This window comes from Rissa tridactyla, chromosome 1 (genome assembly GCF_028500815.1).
Source record: "Rissa tridactyla isolate bRisTri1 chromosome 1, bRisTri1.patW.cur.20221130, whole genome shotgun sequence".
Lineage (NCBI taxonomy): Eukaryota > Metazoa > Chordata > Aves > Charadriiformes > Laridae > Rissa > Rissa tridactyla.
Genome location: NC_071466.1, coordinates 33223538 through 33241852, shown reverse-complemented (window position 1 = coordinate 33241852; position 18315 = coordinate 33223538). Strand labels below are relative to the sequence as shown.

The window sequence follows — 18315 nt, the reverse complement described above, 5'->3', positions numbered from 1 at the left end:
TGGAAAGAAATTCATGGCCATTACCAAAGACTAGGTCATGTGCAGGTACCATCTGTTTTAAATGTAAAAGAAAAGTCAAAGTAGATGATAACCCTTACAGAAAGAGATAAACTTGTGCTGCGTCCCGGGGATACCAAAATTGAAAATCAAATGAGAGCTGCCAAGACCAGTCTGTGTAAGAATTGTAATGTGAAGGAGAGCGGCTGGTCTACAAAGCTCTCAGAGTGGGACTTGGTGAGCGGTACAAGTGTGGCTCTGGCCTCCTGTGTAGATCTGAGCTGTAGATCAGTCACCCATCTCTGACAGCGACGAACAAGAGCAGTTGGATCCGTGACCCTTTGGGTCCATGACCCTTTCGTAGGTGTAGTAAGGGAAAGTTGCAAAGGAGCAAAAAGCTAAAATCTAGTTACCTAATTCTGAAAAGCTAGCGGTGTTGGGGGAGTAGATGGCCACAAAAAAAAACAGCGTGTGCAGCTCATTGAGAGAGAGAACTGCTGTCCTTTCCCTTTCCCGTTGTTTCAAGTGCAGAAGCGTTTCTGAAAATGCTTAGGATCATTTTTGCCAAGAGACGGTCTGTAGTACTCTTTGTATAAAAGAGGGTTTATTTCAAAGGTGTGAGAAATAAAAACATGGCCCTAGAAAACGAGCTTATTGTTCTATAGTAGTGCCAGCACACTGTTTACCTCTGAAATAAATATTTCTGGGCTTCTCACTAGATGCTGGGAAATGATGGGAACAGATTTCAAGACAATACTGTCGCTACTTCTGGATTCCTTTTCTGTGTTTAAAATAAGCTACTCTTTCCATTTTCAGGTTCGTATCCTTATACAGAGGACCATGTCATACATACAAAGTGCAAAGACTCAGTGAGTCAACATCATACAAATTTTGTATTCAGGCATGTAATGAAGCTGGTGAAGGTCCCCTTTCTCAAGAATATGTTTTCACTACTCCCAAATCTGTTCCAGCTGCCTTGAAAGGTAAAGGTGCTTCTTTTCTCATTTGGCAGGTGGGGGCGTGACAAGTTGCTTTTGGTATTGTGGTGTATTTGAGGTATTTAGAATTTTAAGCCCTTTTCCAAGTGCAGGGAGGGATAGTAAGGGAATGCCCTTTTCGTGTAATTACCTAAAGCCTAAAATATTTGCTCCAAAAATGAGAGACTTGGGGTTTATGCATTCTTTGACATAAGAAGGTTTGTACTTAGAATCCTTGCTTCCCAGGAGAGAGTGACCAGGGCTGTTAGAATTTGAGGTGAAAATTCTTCCTAGAATGTTTAGAATAATTTTAAGCATAACAGCTTCACCCCCACCACCACCATATGATAAACACTTGCAGTCAACGAATTTTACTTGTTTTCTCTCGGATGATACCTAAACTAGCAACAGAGACCTGTGCCAATTGTTAATTGTTGTTCCAGAAAATATTGTAGGAAGAATACATTTGAATCGGAATCTTTTGTTTCTCTGAGTGGCGTGGTTTTGGCTGGATTGGCCAATCAGAATGACAGATAGCCCTCCCCCCCGCCCCTCTCCAAAGAGAGGAGAGGAAGAGATAAGGAGATTTACAAGTTTAGAAAAAGAACTAAACTACTTTAATGAAAATATTAATAAATAATGAAATAATAAATAATAATGAAATAAATTTTTAAAGTACACAATATGTACAAAATCGTATCCAGCTCCCAGGATGACAGTCACATCACCAGCAGGCACAGGGAAAGTCCCAGACTGGAGTCAGTGACGGACAGGAGCAGGATTAAGGATCCGGAGTCAGGAATGCTCGGATCGGGATCAAAAGCAGATGAACAGACAGGGTCCTCCTTGGATATCGGCCCCTGAAGAAAGAGATTTGACCTTTTGATCCCTCAGCTTTTACACTGAGCGTGATGCAGATGGGCTGGAATACCCTGTTGGTCAATTTTTGGTCACCTGTCCTGTCCCCTCCTCCCTGCAGGTGGGACCGCTCTATGCTTTTCCGCTTCCAACCCTCTTAACGGGGCAAATAACGAAGTTAGCTGACCTTGGTTATTATAGCAATAAGTATAAGCAAGAGCCTCTGTGCATACCGTTCCTTGGCATAACCAGGTCTTATCACTCTGAGAGTGAACAGTTTCTGAACAATGTGCTGTTAATTTCACAGTTTAGTCAGTTAGAAGAGGCCCAGCTAAAAAGTAAAATTACGAAGCAGGAAAACTGGTTCTGTTTTACCTCAAACCAGGACACTGAGACAAAATTGCAGATAGAATACAGAATTCTACAAGGCATTAGAATATAACGTGAAGCGACGGGGAAAGGAGAACGAGCTGGTTTTTGTGTGTTCTTCCTGCAGCACCGAGGATAGAGAGAATAAACGATCACACTTGTGAGATCACGTGGGAGGTTCTGCAGCCCATGAAGGGTGATCCAGTTATCTACTGTCTTCAGGTCATGGTGGGCAAAGACTCGGAATTCAAACAGGTATGACATGTTTCAGTTATTGTATTTTTCTTCAATTAGTATTCGCAATAACTAGTTTAGATTAGTTTATCGCATACCAGTATGGTTTTAGTCACCGTGCTAACTTTTTGCCACTAAATAATATCAGGTAGTATCTGGTAAAACCATTGTCATAGAGAAAAGAGGTTAAAGTAATACAAATACTGCAGGAAGTTGCAGCCCCTCTGGGTTACACTGGTGTTTACTAAATACAGCTTGGCACCTGAAGAGGTGCAGAAATTGTCCACTAATGGGAAGAACTGACAAAAAGAAAACATCCACCCAATGGTACAGAATTGAGACTTATGAGAAAAAGGACAAAGGGCTCTCTTTGCACGACGCTGTTTGAAGGCAGCAAACAATGTTATAAAAGCTTTGATGTTGTCGAAGTCACACTTCTGAGCAGAGAACTGCAGATAGGAAAGACCCCCTACTTTTTTTCTATAATTCTCTGATTTGGTTTTTACCATAGGAGCATTTCAGTAGCAGGGCGTGCAGGGTCGAGCAGATGAGAGTGTGTTTTAATTTCAGGTTTGGTTACCCAAAGATGCAGTTTGAAACGCCAAGCCACAAATTAGTCTGCATTTAAAAGAGGATGTGCAGTGCTAATTTTGCTTCCTTATAAACTGCCTGATAATGGACATGAAATTAGGCTTGGAAACTCTGTTTCACACTATTAAGCAAGCAGGTTTCCTTCCAGAAAGGAAACACAATTAATTCTGGTATGTTATAATTTTATTATAGGTCAATAGTAAATAAATTTTGTCTGTGCTTTGGTAGATTGCAGGCCTTGATATTTTCGTAATTCGTAACCTTTGGTGTAGTGCTATGTTTATTATGTCCATTTGTTAACTTTTTCAGTAAAAGACGAACCATAATCCAAGGTGATTGTTTCCTTGCCATGTGCATATTCTTTAATGTAACTTTAAAATTGTTAATGCAACATATGAAGTATGTAAGTGAGGTGTGGTCAGTGTTGCTTCTAGTCATGGAGTCAAACCATGCTTTGATGGGCAGCGTGCATTGCCCAATGAGCTGGAGAAGAAAATAAAGGTTATGTGTTAAGCCTGGAAATAACAAAGTAAACTGAGGTGCGTGATTCCTTTTAAATCCTCTCCAGAACAGTTTAGCGCAGTAAATTAAAATAAAATTAGAAGACTAGTTTGCAACAGTTAAACTTGGAACAGTTAAGAAGTAAACACTGTGGAAACAGCCTTTTAATACTTAGACATGATGGTGGCAATTTTCTTTGACGTGGACAAAAAATAAACTGCCTGGAAGTCCACTCCAAGCTGTTTGTTACCATTTCCCTGCAAAACTTCACTCTCCTGTCCTCCTCCTCCCTGGTCCATCGGCCGAGTTGCTCGTGTCGTTGCTCCCTACGTGCTGTAGACAAAATAGTTTAGTAATCTGCTCTTTGAGCTATCAGTCCAGCTCTGAAAGGGGTTAGGAAGCAACCGTATAAATACCCCAGCAAACGCGTTTGAGGGGAAGGCAACTTCTGTCAAGGTGCTGGGGACAAGCAGGCGAGGACAGTAACCCCTGCCAGCTGCCGTAGCCGCAGCTATAGAGCAGGATGCGTGGCTGTGGCCGCTTCGCTCGCTACCAGACGCGTGATAAAAATTAGCAGAATTTTGAGGAAGCTGCACTTCCGATGACCTGCCCCGTCTCCGCGTGGGAACAATTTCTCGAGAGAAAGAAAATTCTCTAGGTTGTAGATTCCAGTAAAGCTCAGCTGCCTGGCTGTCGGAGGACTTTCCAAGACTGTGAGTAGCCACAGACCCAGCAACGGCTCTTCGAACAACAAAATGGGAAGAGATTGCCTGCTTCTCTCATTGAGTGGTCGGTGGTTTGCAGTTGTGAGATACTGTCTAACAGTATGATAACTGTAGGGAAAACGTTGGCATGATGTGATATTTCTGTATCCTGCTACCAATTAAATAAAGCAAATCCAGGTGAAGGGGTTTAAAGAGAGAAATCAAATAGTACCATGCTGCCCACCTAACACCTATTGATACACCTATAAACAGAAAATTGCACCCCTGTGTGATTTCGTTGGCTTTTACAGGACCTTTACCTAGCTGCAAATTAATTAATTAGAGAAACCAGCATTTAGATTTCACTGAATTAGGCACTGCGTGCCAGAGAGCTGTGAACTGCACATGAGAGTCTCCTTTTGTCAGCCAGCCAACTGAGAGGCCCACGGAGAACACCCCGATAATTTCATCAGATCCCAAGAAACGGGTGACCTTTAAGAATCACAGAGAGGACTCCTTGCAGCTTTCCTGATACGGTGTTTAAACACACGACACCTTAACTACAACAAAGTATGTTGAATTGGATTAGACTTAATGAACGAAGTAGCTTGATACAGAGTTAATTGCCTAAATTGCTGTGATATGATATTGTATATTACATCCCAGGGTGTAGTGTTTATGTTGTAAGTGGTCACTAAAAGCACCTTAACACTGGGGCTTCTGACAGCTTCTTTGGTGTGTACTCATCGTGCTATAAAAGCGCTTGTAGTTCTTTCCTATGTTTCATCAAAAGGACTGGAGACTTTTGGCATTTTTGTCCATTTTTCCTTGCATGGGTGAAAACACTGGTGAAGAGTCACCCTTTTTACAGTCACCATCACCACAAACAAAACCATACTGAGATATATATGTGTCTGTAAGGCGTTTTTAGTTGATGGATCGTTTTTTTTCTTTATTGCCAGATTTACAAGGGTCCGGACTGGTCATTCCGGTACACAGGCCTCCAGCTGAACTGCGAATACCGTTTCCGCGCGTGTGCCATTCGACAGTGCCAAGAGACAGGAGGTCACCAGGACCTGGTCGGCCCCTACAGTGCACCAGTGCTATTCATCTCTCAGAGGACTGAACCGCCGGCCAGCGCCAGCAAGGACACTGTGCAAACCACAAGGACACAATGGTCACAGAGCGACCAAGTGTGCGCTGCTGTCATCCTTGCACTTTTCGCTATCTTTTCCATCCTGATCGCTGTTATCATTCAGTACTTCGTAATAAAGTGAAGAGATTGATTTTTTTAGAATCGCTGCCCATTACATTTTACTTTCTCATAATCTAAAAGTAATTCTGTTCTCTTGCTTTTTACAAAACCAGGCGTTTAGCACCGGCGTTGGGACTGATGCAGACCTTTTCAGCCACTTCAAAATGCTTACTGGTAGGCGTAGGCTGGCACACGTTACTAGAACGCAAGCCACAGAAATACAATCTTTTCTTTAATATGCCTTCTTGCAGTACAAACTCTCTATGGGGCAGGCAAGCAGTGTTTAACGAAAAGGGTTTGACCAGTAAACAGGAGTGTAAAAAAAAAAAAATTAAAAAAAATACGGTTTCCTGGCCCACACTTTTAAGGGTTGCTACCATAGCAGGGAAGAATGTGTAGATCGCATTTCAAACGTACACTAACAAACTTGTGCTGTATACAATATTAATCTGATGCTGTGAAAGCAATTTAGCGCTGTATTTCTACCTCCTCATTTGTCTTAATTATTTGGGAAGCAGGATTTATGCTGAAAAAAAAAAAAAAACAACAAAAAAACAAACGAAGGGGCTTTTCTCAGGCAGCAAATAATAAACTGGATGGAAGAGTATGCATGAAGGAAGCTTCTTATCTGATAAATGTGGAGTTCTTCACTGCAAGTAGATGTTTTGGAAAGACTACAAGGGGATGGCACAAGTGGTTTATCTTGCCCCCAGGATTTGACATGTTTACTTACAAAAAATGCCTCTTTTACTTCTTACGAATATAGAAGGGAGAGCGTGAGAGAACTTTCTTAGACTTATTATTTAAATCGAAAAAACACATTTCCAAAGTTGACTGTTGATCGGATGCAGTTTATACAGACGTCTGTGCCCTCTGATTTTGGCTATTGATAGATATTTGAGATCAAATTCATTATGGAAATTTTGCTGTTTCCCCAGCATTCACTTGCCATATCCACCGGAATCAAGCACTGCCTTTTCTTTTTTTTCCTCGTTTGTTCTTTCTTCCTTCCTTTCTCTTCCTTCCTTCCTTCCTTCCTTTCTCTCTTTCTTTCTTTCTTTGGGGCACCAAATCCGAAGACGAAGTGTAGTAATTTGCACCAGAAAACTTAAAAGCTGCTTTTTTTCTTGAGATCCTAATGTTTAATGTAATGTCTCTTTGGATACTGTACCAAATTGTTGATTGCATGTAGTTAATGTTGCATTAGAGCACTTTGCAATTGCATAACTCATCAATGTTTTGTGAGCTTGCATTTGTGAGTTCTTGAATGACCAGACTGAATTTTATCGAGTATCCCATTGAACATCTTGCTAGATGTCAATGATTGCCAGTGACACAAAGCTTGTAGTGAAACTTATCTTTAAAAGAAAAAAAAAATTCCTTGTCACATCACACTTACGTTATTTGTTATACACTTTGTAATTAGCTACTTTTAATTTATTTGAGTTACAAGATAGTGGATCATTAATGACTTCTAGTTGTGTTCAGTTTAGCATTTTTAATGGTATTAAACACTTCTGTCGGTCTTAATAATAATAAAAAAAGGAACCTCTGTCTTGTGCTTTGAAGATCTCTGAAGAATTTCTCTTATATTAGAACGGGCATGTATTGTAATTGTTTATACGTCCAATGATCTGTGCTGTAGAATAATGTTGCTTTTAGGTTTTTTTTTTTAAAAAAAAAACAAACTGGTGAAGAACTTGGCCTCCACGTGGCGAGAACGATCTGTCTTTAAAATGTACTGTATGTTTACATTTTATTTCGAATCTGTCATTTGTACGTATAGGCTGAAACCTTCCCGCAGGATACCGCGATAACTGATGTTTTCTAGAACCTTCTTCAAAGTGCCATGTTTGGCAGTGCAAATGAGGTGGCGTGTAACAGCCCAGAGATTTCTTACGGTTGAATGTCTAAAATGGTAAGATTTGTTACTACAGTTAATCTGCAGTGACTTACGTTTTTCATAGTAAAATTCAAATGAGCTCCTATTTTTGATAGTCATTTAATAGTGTATTTGCCATTTGAGCCTCAGTGCGTATTACTGCATTGAAGACAGTTTTTAATGTAATCTTAATTTTACCTCATATACTGTACATTCCAAAAATAAATTTAAAAAAAAAGGAAAAAAAAAAAGAAAAACTCTAAACTTTTTAAAACGTTATAGATACACTACCAAACATATCACTTTACAACTGTACAACGTCGGACTCCATGAAGACAAACCTGTATAGTCTGATATAGAAAATACATAAACTATGTAGCAAAGTATCTTTAAAAAAAAAAAGAAAAATCTGTGGAAAATAAAAGCATCATTCTTTTTCGCTGTTGTCGGTCCGTCCTGTTGGCCTGTCCCGCCGCGGCTTGCAGCGCTTTTCCCTCCCTCCGGCGGCGAGGCCGCCCTGGGGCGGGGGGCGGCTGTGCCCCGCTCCCCTCAGGCGCCGGGGGTAGAGTGCCCCCGCTCCCCTCAGGGCTCCGAGGCGGCCGCGGTGCCCCGCTCCTCTCAGGGCGGCGGGGAGCGGCGGTGCCAGCTCCCCTCAGGGCGGCGGGGAGGCGGCAGCGGCTCGCTCCCTTCAGGCAGCGAGGCGGCGGCGGTGTCCCGCTCCCCTCAGGCGGCGAGGAGGCGGCAGTGGTCCGCTGCCTTCAGGACGGTGCCCGGCTCCCCGCAGGGCGCCGAGGCGGTGGTGGTGCTCCGCTCCCCTCAGACGGCGGGGGGCCGGCGGTGCCGCGCACCCCTCAGGACAGTTCCCCGCTGCCCTCAGGGCGGTGGGGCGGAGCGCTACCTGCGGGGCGGTGGGCGCCCCTCCTCCCCCAGCCCCCCGCCGCGGGGCGGGGCCGGGGCCGGGGCCGGAGAAGCGGCGCTGCCCCCGGCCGGGCGCGTCCCGCCTGGCAGCGGCGGCGGAGGGGGCTGAGGCGGCCGAGTTCGCCGTCGGCATGTGGGACGGCGGCGGGGGGAACGGCAGCGAGGGCGAGCACTGGCCCTGGCCGCCCTGCGACGAGCGGCTGTGCTTGGCGCTGCCGGTGCGGGTGCTCGTCCCCGTCACGGCCGTCTGTCTGGGGCTGTTCGTGGTCGGCGTGGTGGGCAACGTCCTGACGGTGCTGGTCATCCATGGCTACCGTGACATGAAGACCACCACCAACCTCTACCTGGGCAGCATGGCCATCTCGGACCTGCTCATCCTCCTGGGGCTGCCTTTCGACCTTTACCGCCTGTGGCGCTCCCGGCCCTGGATCTTCGGGCAGCTGCTGTGCCGCCTCTCCCACTACCTCAGCGAGGGCTGCACCTACTGCACCATCCTCCACATCACCGCCCTCACCGTGGAGCGCTACCTCGCCATCTGCTTCCCCCTCAAGGCCAAGGTGGTCGTCACCAAGCGCCGAGTGAAGGCCGTCATCGGTGCCCTCTGGGCCTTTGCCTTCCTCTCCGCCAGCCCCTTCTTCTTCCTAGTTGGCGTGGAGCAGCCCGACAACCACACCGACAGCCGGGAGTGCAAGCCCACCCTGCAAGCCATGGAGTCCGGCCTGCTGGCCACCATGTTCTGGGTCACCACCTCCTACTTCGTCCTGCCCGTCATCTGCCTCAACGTCCTCTATGGTTTCATCGGCCGGGAGCTGTGGCGGAGCAACGCACGCCTGCGGGGCCCCAACACGGTCCTCCAGGAGAAGGGGCACCGCCAGACCCTCAAGATCTTGGGTGAGTCCCTCCTCCATCACCCCTCGGGCTAGGGGCCATGGCTGGGGCTAGGGCTGGGGCTGAGGGGCTGGGGCTGAGGCTAGGGCTGGGGACAAAGCACTCACAGCTCCTGCACAGGGTACGGAGAGCACAAGGGAGTATCCCAGCCACGCTGCCAAGCCCTCCAGTGCTCCTAGGGACTGCCACGGCAGGGATTTCGCTCCCTCAGGGCTGAGGCTTCACCTGGTGTAGCATTGTACAGCCAGCAGCGTGGCTGCCTTCTGTAGAAATACCCTTTTTTCTGAATTTTAGCAGGCAGAGCCAAGTACAAGGTAGTCTGCAACTTCAGAAAAACTGGTACCATCAGTAGTCTCTTCCAGTGGGCAGCAGCACCTCTGGGTGGTAAATTTCTGCTTCTGAAAAATAAAGTTTGATTTTCTTAGCAGTCTTACTCCTCGGAGTAAATCCACTGGTTGCCCAGGCAGTCTGAAAAACAGCAGCTTAACCCTTACGAGCTGTTTGCAGACAAATCACATAATAGCAAAGCACTTCCTGCTGTTGTAGGATGGTGTTAATTTTTAGTTCATTTTCTTAGTGATACATTCATTACCTTAGCATCAGGCTCTGGAAAGTTAAAAGATCACAGTTTACCCTTGGGGCTTTAAAGTTTGTACATAGTGACCGATCTGAAGGAAAAAAAAGGAAACGAAAAAGAAATCCAGCTATTGATTAATGAGCACAAAACAAAATGCCCTGGTTATTTTATTTTCCTACCTTTTGCAAAGGTTTTACATGCTACATGGGAGATTTCTTTTATCAAGGATGGAAATAGCTGGATGGAAATAGTGTAGCATGAAGGACAGAAACTAATAAGCCAGAGAGAGTACATTTTGCTAACTTATTTGAGGAAGGTATTTACATCGGAGTAGGCACAAGGTTTTCCAACAGAAACAGCCGTGTCCACAATCTCCTTAGAACCCACTGAACCAGACCGATTCCCCCTTATCTCAAAGAGCCAGCAGAACTACATGTGTGATGTTTTTCAGGCATAAACTTGCTTGGGCTGTATGCCTTTTTTTTTTTGAGCTCTGAGAAACACGAATGCTCCATAAATGGAGCATTTATTTACTTATGTGCATTTATAAACAAAAATAATTTAAAAATATGGATACGGTAATACGCTTATTTAATTGTTTCTCATCTGCTTCTGCTATGTTGCCATTGCCAGAGTGTTTGTATTTATATTTGTTTGCATTGGTGCTAAAACGCCACACAAGACCAGGAGAACAGCTGGAGTGACTCAGGCTAGAGATCCATCTAGTCAAATATCTGTCTCCAGCAGTAATTGTCTGGGGATACCTTTAGGAGCTCCAGTGGAAAAAAAATCAATAGACCAACTACACTGTAAGTCTGTATTTTAGTAGCCATCCCGTTACAATAGTGCGAATTCAGTGGGAGCTTGGGTGACTGAGGTTCAGCCCTCGCGCTACGGGCTTTTTAAGTAATGTGGATGTGTTAAAGAACAGCTCTGGGGCAACTGCAGCTGCCGTGCGTTTCCACAAAAACAGCTCTTACGCTGACTTTCGTTTTCGTATCACATTCACGGCATTACAGACGTTGCCGAGGAGAATCTTTGTTGTGCCCGATGTTATTATATGGCTGTTACATCACTGTTGGTTGTTCACATTTTTCTCATCTTGTGGTTTAGCTGAAGATTTTACCAGTTACCTTTTAATCCAAAGACTAACCATCAGACTTGCTGCTATTCCCATTTTCATGGGGATTTTCCAACAATTTAATGCCGTATTTCTATGTATCATTTGTGCCGGTTAGAAGAACTTGTAAAATCAGCTACGTAAAATGTAGTGTACTGGATGGTTGAAAAGTTAACTCGCTCCTTAACTGTCGCATGTGTTATTTTGTCTTATAGCTGTGGTGGTTCTGGCCTTTGTAATTTGCTGGTTGCCTTTCCACATTGGCAGGATCATATTTATAAACACCCGGGACATCAGGATGATGCTGTTCTCCCAGTACTTTAATATATTTGCTCTGCAGCTTTTCTACCTGAGCGCATCCATCAACCCGATCCTCTACAATCTCATTTCGAAGAAGTACAGGGCAGCAGCCTACAAGCTGCTGTTGCCACAGCGAGCTGCAGAAAGGGCTTTCACGGTAACAAAAGACGCTGGTGGCTACACAGAGACCAGCGCTAGCACAAGAAACGAGTATGCCACCAGCTTCTGAGCCTGCGCCCCGTGCTTTTCCAGGCGTTCTCTGACAAGGAACGGAATTTTCTTTTCACAGGACAGTCGCAAAAAGGATGGACATTTGTCAGGACCTGTGGTATTTTGTCACCATTTGAATTTTGAAATACTTGAAATACTTGTATTTTTGTTAACGGAGCAAGCAGAGACCATAAAGTAGTGTAAATGATGTGCAACCGTGAAAGATAGGAATAGGAAAAGCTCAATAGGAAAAGCTGGAGTAAATTGCCAGTGAAACTGTGGTTTCAGTTTATTACATGTTGTTCATTGCATGTGTTCTGTGCGATTTCTAGTGTTTGCTAAAAATCCTAACATCAAGGAGCGCAAAGGAGGAGGGAGTTTGAGGCAGCAGCTTTGCGTGGGTGCAGTAGCAGGTAAACTCCCAGACAGCCTTTGCCATTTTAAAATGGTTTGCTTATATACGAGGTTTTACAAAAAACAGTCTTGCAAGGAGATGGATGCAAAAGAAATCACCCACTAGCCTGAACATCCTTGGAAAAAGGGGGCATATATTTTAGTAGCTGGCCTGTAATTGTGAATGGGAGTTTTCCAGGCAGTTTCACTGACTCTTCCCTTGGGAAAGTGTCTCCTCTGCGCAGCAGCCTCTGGGCTTAACCCTCTTGGTCTGACCCATGCGATCAAATAAGGTCTCTTATTTATATACTAGCAACCAATCCCCTATATCTGTAAGAGATTAGATACTCCTGACCACTTCCTCGTGACAGACGCGCAGTGTTGATAAATGTTAGCGGTGGTATGTCCCCACTGCATCACAGTACGTACTGCGCACAAAAATAATATGCCAAGTTAACCTGTCTCGCCACAAACGAGACCTGTCACCGAACGTGCTCGGACTGCGCCCATAACATAACACTGCACTGCAAGTCAAAAAACAACGCGTTAATTTTGCTCTAAAGATTTTAAATACAAACGTTAAACTATATGATTTAGAAAGGAGGCTTCTTGTGAGAAAGAGCTAGAAGGAGTTGCAGTACCGGTTTCTATGCATTTTACCCATTACCTTCCTGGCTTTAGTGAGATAAATTTGGACCAGAATCGATGACATGGGTCTGCGCTTACAGGAGCATCACTGGTGGTATGTCTGCGCTTGGCCTTGGTTATCTGTTAACTTTTGTTAATTAACACGTCTGTGGATCAAAAGAGTGGCGTTTACTGCACGCTGGAGCAATGGTGTTTGCTGCCACGCGAAGGCAGAATTCAACATCCAGCTCAGAGATCTCAAGATGGTAGAGTTGAACCCAAGCCTTCTTCGGGTTTTAAAAATATGACCAATTCTCCTTTTAACAATCCATAGCTCTGAGTCACTGAATTGAAAAAAAAACTACACCCAGAAAAAAACCCGTAGCTCACCGCACACACGTTAAGCTTTCTTCTTCCACCAGCTTCGGACTGGGGTAGAGCAGTCGTCTGCAGGGCTTGGGCGGGATTGCTTTTGCTGGGAGGGGGGCAGTGTCATTAAACTGTTATAATAAAAGAACAGCTGGTATTTTGTGTTTGTTTGGACAAGTTATTTTTAACAGTAATGTTTGTAAATGTATGTAGACCGAGGGGGGGAAAAAAAAGCTTTGTCACATTGATATATAGCCGTGCAGCCTCTTCTGCATGCCTGGGATCTGCTGCTAAAGGCTTTTCCTTTATCACTAGCTACTAAATTGCGCTGAGAGATAAACACTTCCCCAGCAGAAATGTCCACAAAAAGCAATCACGGAGGTACCAAGAGCAGGAGGTGCGAGTGGGAGGAGGCAGCAAAATGCCCTAATGGGATGCTGCACTGAACGTCCCCTTTTCTGGGATGCCCAGGGCAGGGCCCTGTGTGGCTGTGTCATCTGTCCCTGTCCCTCCTGGCTGGGACCCCGTCTCACCCCTCGGGGGTTGACTGTGTTTCTGCGGAAAGCTGCAGGCTTGGGCTGCTCCTGCTCAGCCTCAGATGCCACAGCAGAAGGCTTCTGCCCCCACTGGGAGGCTCCCTGGAAATGGTCTGGTTTTCCGTGAAAGTCATTTGTATCCCTGTAACAAACATCCCTTTCGCACGCTTAGGAGAATAACAAGGCAGCACACCGCATTTGTGAGCTTGCAGTGCCGTTTTGTTAATGCCCTGTTGCCACCTTTGTTCTGGGACAGAGATGGAGTTTGGGGAGTTTCCTCAGAATTAACCAGGCCTGGCATTGCTGTCTCTGGCAGTCCGTAGTGGATGTCGTAAATAAAAAAATAGCACTGTCTTATTTATTCCCAGGAACTCTGTGTTCAGGCTATCTTGAAAAGAAATGTTTCAGAAGTAGCTTCTCTACAGGCTATAAAAATATAAGGGAAAATGGACTAGAGGTGCAGAACAAGTTTGCCAGGCAGAGTGAAAGAAATTATTGTAATTTTTAAGAGAGAGAGAAAATTGGGGGATTTAAAAGAAAAGCACAAAGAATGGATGATAAGAAGAAAGCATGTTGAGGTACTCTGTGTCTTATGAGAACACTTAATTACGTTGAAACGCACAGGAAGGAAAATCCGTGATGTGACACAGCCCACGATTGACCCTGGAGACTTGTTAGAACGTGATTGTGCTTAAGAAGATGTTAAACCTAAATTAACCACCTGAAGTTTGAAAGGGATCTAAACCCGTTCATTCTTAAACACGTGAACAGGTTTTTCTGACTGGAGCGGAAGGAAAGTCCTCCCCTGGACCGTAGCCTAAAGTGGGGGGATGTTCGCCCGGTCCCCTGCGGCACAGCCTCTCCCACTCGCTCAGGGACCTGCAGCCTCAGGCAATGCTCACTGACTACCGGACACCCACCACTCACTGCCCAACATCGCAATTTAAAAAAAAAGAAAGAGAAAGAGCTGGTAACTCAGCGGCAAGTTGAGAAAAGACACCCGGAAAATCCATGGAAAGCCTTCCCTAGCAGGGAGGCTACGTCTGCGAAATCTTACCAGTTTGATGCAGACACATAAAGCTTGTGAAAGCTTTACAGTCTAAACAGTTGTGACAGAGAAAGAACAGTGATGGTCTCTGATTAATAGATCATTAGAACGAGATCTACCCCCGGCTGCTTGCGTGTCCAGCCTCCCGGGAGCCCGCTCTGAAGGCTGCTGTGACTCCTTCATAAGTTTATTGATGCCTGTTTTAAGTCAGTAGTTTGTCACATCTGTTAAGCCGTCCCCTTAAGCAGGCATAAACAAAGCTGCTGAAGTGATTGGGAAAACACGTTTGTATATTCCGTTAGCTTCGGTTAAGCACGGCCGTGGCTAAGACCCAGGTTCATTCCAACAAGTCAAGTCTTCTCATGCTTACGATCCCAGTGTGTCAGAAATGGGGAAAGCAGCAGCCACTGCAACCAGCAATGCTAGGACAAGTGCCAGAAAGTCACTTCTTGACAATCTTCCTATTTTCTATCTAAATTTACATATTCATTAAACAGCTGTACGTGGTGTATATAACTCCACAATAATTTTGGGGTATGATACTCCCTGGCTGTAATGTAATTTCGTTTACATTTGCAGCATAACACTACGTCACCATTTCACTTAACATGACTCTAAATTAAATATATATTAGACTATCTAAATTATACCATAGCTGTTAAAAATCTGTTCTAAAAAATGGAATTTCTATTCTAAAAGACACATGGAAAACTAGTTGTTTCTTACTGTAAGAACCAATATTTCTCTCCTCTATTTAATCGGATAGCCTGATCTTATGAGGGAATCAAAGCAGCTTTCACTCCTAGTAAGTTGACACTTCAAGGTTCATCGCTTATTTCCCACTCAGCAAAATGTACAAAATGTATGAGGTACTCAGTTTACTAAAACTTCTTCTGGACTGGAAACACATGGGTCTTCTGGTCCTTGTGGAGCATCTGCATTTGGTTTTTCACCAATTGACTTACAATTTACAAAGACTTCTACAGTGCTTTATTACAGAAAGACAAACAAATCCTATTTTCCTTTCCCCTGTCTCTTTGGAAGTCTTGTGAACCAAGCAAACAAGCTTTCTTCCAAGGGCATCTCCTGCAAGGAATTTAAACCTTTAAAGATCGGCTTCCAAATGCTGCCATTCCAAAAAGTAATTGCCAGAAACCGGGTAGCGGCACTGGCTTTGCAGGATCCTTCCAGGGAGAAAGCATGATGCTGTGAAGAGCCCGGGGCAGCAGCAAAGACCCACTCGGGGCTGTGCAGAGCGGCGCTGGGGCATCCCACGGGCAACTCCTTCCCCGCTTGCCACTGCCTGTGGGATTTTGTCATCAGGGCAGGGCGAGGGGACTGTCACCTCCTTCACCAACCTCCATGTGTCACCTGCCCTCTCCTATCACGGGCTTTCCCCTTGGCTGGCACTGGCCTGGGTCTGAAAATAAAAGAGGCTTTTGTTGTCTGTTTTCAATGTATCAATTAGAATTTTAAAAAAATAATAATAAAATAAAGAGACAACTAGCCAGAGGGGCACCAGAACCTCAGCACCATCGCTGTTTTATACAAGGGTTTGGCACGCTCACGGCAACTGACCTTTTGGTGAACAAAGACTTTCCCAGTTCAGAGCTGCTCTTTTACTTGCTTAAAATGATGCCGTCTCCAAAGGCACTTTGCAGCTGTCTTGCCAAAACGGAGAGGAGCAGGGACACGTGTTTTCTTCCTCCCCTTAAAATCCCATTTGGTACTGTGCTGCATCGCTCCCACAGGAAACACAAAGCCTAAGGCCATCTCTGCAGTTCAAACAAAGAGATGATACAAAGTAAGTGGAAAAAGAGCAGGGCATAAAGTGATGCAGGTGTGACCAAAACTGCGCCGAATTAGCTAAACCAGCTGAACATCGCACTGGCTTCGGATCAGTCGAGCCTGATGGGAACAACCCCCAGCATCCCTGCGGTGCCACCTCCTATTTGATGTAGGAACAGGCTTAACTTCACCAAAAGAAGCCATTTTTGTCTTAAAATTAGCGCCCATAGATATATCCCCGCTGCTTTAGGGAACTATTTACAGACTGGTTTGCTGTTACTATATGCCCCTGGGTACCGTGATGCTGTACTCGAGCTCTGGTGGGGGTTTTCTGCAGCTCAAAAGAAAACAGGGGGAAAATGCTGTACCTGGGGGCAAGGTTTGCATTTAAGGTGCTGGGGGGGGCAGATACGAAATTAAACCTCTCAGGCACTTTGTACCAGTAGAGCTTAACACATTTTCTCATGGGGCAAAGCACAGCATTTCCACTATGCCACAGGCTCAATCCAGTTGTTGTGTATTGTTTATTGCTGATGCAGGCTCAGTGTCTCCGATGATAAGGCAGGCAGGGTTTGCAATAACGGGGTGAATACCAAGTGACCAAGGCTCTCTGGAACCTACCCAGATGTCACTGATGGAACCCCAATGAGCCTGCAACCACTGGCAGCAAAAGCAACACTGACTGCTGCTCAGTGTCCCTATCCTCTGGTGACCCTAAATATCTGATGCCATCCAGTGCTTCCTCGGGCCACACAAATCTCCAGGCACTGCATTTAAGTCAGTGGCTTCCCACGGCATTTAGAAAAGCCAGCCTTGGACCAGAAAGTGGAGGACCAGGTGGGGACATACCTAACAGAGATGAGCTCTGAACCTCCTCCTGAAGCAGCTCTAAGCAGCAAGACCCACTGCTCCATCCATCCTGGGGACGGCCACATCCAAGAGTCACTGTCCTCAGTCCCCCACAGCCGGGGGCAGAGCTCCCCTACCCTTCACCTCAGTCTTCTTCAGAGTGGCTGAGGGCTCCCAGGCCCCCTTGGACAGCAGAAGTCCAATGGCATATACCCAGGGAGAAGACAGAGAGCAGTGGGGCTGACGCTCTCTCCTGCCTCTCACTTGCTTCATCTTCCCCTCAGATCACCCCCTCTGCATGCCACCCCTTCTCCAAGGTGAGCCCCCCTACTTCTATCTCCACCTTTGGACTCCATCTGGCATCTGCCTCCCCTCGCTGTGGAGCACGGATAACCCTGTCTGCTCTCCCTCCTTTTCCCTTTCCTCCTTCCAGACAGGACTCACCAGAGGGATTCATTTATTTCCCTTTCGGAGGCTGTCTGTGACAAATACCTCTGCCAAGGGTCTCGCCCAGGCTACCAGGGGCTGGTGGTGAGCCAGATGCCTTGACCACAGCCTGTCCCCATCAGCCACGAGCCTGGATGAGCTCGTGTTAAAATTGTTTAAAGCTTTTAACACCAACCAAAGCTGGTGTTAAAAAAAAGACTAACCCTTAAGAAGGGCTAAGTAGATTTTTTTTTCCCCAAGATGAGGAGGAAGGAAGCCCTTGCTTTATGTGCCTTCAGGTCTGGGGCACTAAACCCAACTTCAAACTCCCAGCAGCCACAACAAATCTCAGTTCTGTCTGGATTAGCAGTTAGAGGTGGGAAAGTTCACCCTGGAAGAGCAGCTGTTGCACATGGGTCCCATCCTGACACACAGCCGCTCGTGGACACTGTCCTGGGACTCACAGGACCGAGCGTAGCTCAGGAAAAAAGGCAGGGCAAGAGAGGAAAATCAAAGTCTCTTCCCATGACACTTCAAGGCAAATTGAGCCAGCAAACAAAGTCACCTCTACTCAGTTGGTCTCAAGCCAGAGGTTCCACTTTTGCTGTCACCAGAGGGTCTCAGCGTGGAGCACTAAGAGGCCTAGAAAGACTCAAGACTCTTGCTGGGAGCAGATTTGCCTCCCTCGATCTTGTCTGTTGGGTTTAAATCTCAGTGTCACACATTTTGTCTCATTGGACCCATTTTTCTTTCTGAAAAGAAGATGAAGGAAAACAAACATATGTCACTCCAGGAGTGCCCCAGTAGACAACCAGCTGCAGGTCTCCTCATCCCACCCCACAGCCACCCCCAAGCCCCAGCACATCCCCTGGGTGCAGCCAGGGATGTTCCAACAATG

The 18315-nt window shown here is 45.7% G+C and overlaps 2 protein-coding genes and 1 long non-coding RNA gene across 16 annotated transcripts in view; 2 read left to right on the top strand and 1 right to left on the bottom strand.

Annotated features, from left to right (window-relative positions):
• Window positions 1–6045, top strand: part of FNDC3A (fibronectin type III domain containing 3A) — a 123413-nt gene extending 117368 nt beyond the window's left edge. For all 13 annotated transcript variants that reach the window (XM_054211432.1, XM_054211442.1, XM_054211412.1 and 10 more), the window contains 3 exons: window positions 814–980; window positions 2329–2456; window positions 5194–6045. In XM_054211432.1, coding sequence (XP_054067407.1) covers window positions 814–980; window positions 2329–2456; window positions 5194–5508 — 610 coding nt within the window. In that variant the 3' untranslated portion in view covers window positions 5509–6045. The remainder of the gene's footprint in view (window positions 1–813; window positions 981–2328; window positions 2457–5193) is intronic.
• Window positions 6046–8329: 2284 nt separating this feature from the next.
• MLNR (motilin receptor) lies at window positions 8330–12927 on the top strand. Of its 2 annotated transcripts, none has more exons than XM_054211553.1 (2): window positions 8330–9177; window positions 11212–12927. In XM_054211553.1, exons 1-2 carry the CDS (start codon window positions 8418–8420, stop codon window positions 11367–11369), a joined length of 918 nt encoding a protein of 305 aa, XP_054067528.1. In that variant the 5' UTR covers window positions 8330–8417; the 3' UTR covers window positions 11370–12927. The 2 variants fall into 2 exon arrangements, with proteins under 2 accessions (XP_054067528.1, XP_054067518.1); XM_054211543.1 differs by having other exon boundaries at window positions 11087–12927.
• A 2488-nt stretch (window positions 12928–15415) lies between these two features.
• Window positions 15416–18305, bottom strand: LOC128913624 (uncharacterized). Its single transcript, XR_008468022.1, has 3 exons — window positions 17983–18305; window positions 15933–16129; window positions 15416–15774 (listed from the first exon to the last, which is right to left on the bottom strand). It is a non-coding gene; the product is annotated as an uncharacterized LOC128913624 (long non-coding RNA).
• Window positions 18306–18315: the final 10 nt, after the last annotated feature.

Excerpts from the sequence above, each read along its gene's own strand:
- MLNR (XM_054211543.1), top strand. The coding sequence starts at position 8,418 with ATGTGGGACGGCGGCGGGGGGAACGGCAGCGAGGGCGAGCACTGGCCC. Across the intron at positions 9,178-11,086 it reads CCAGACCCTCAAGATCTTGG|CTGTGGTGGTTCTGGCCTTT; the intron begins GTGAGTCCCTCC and ends TTTGTCTTATAG.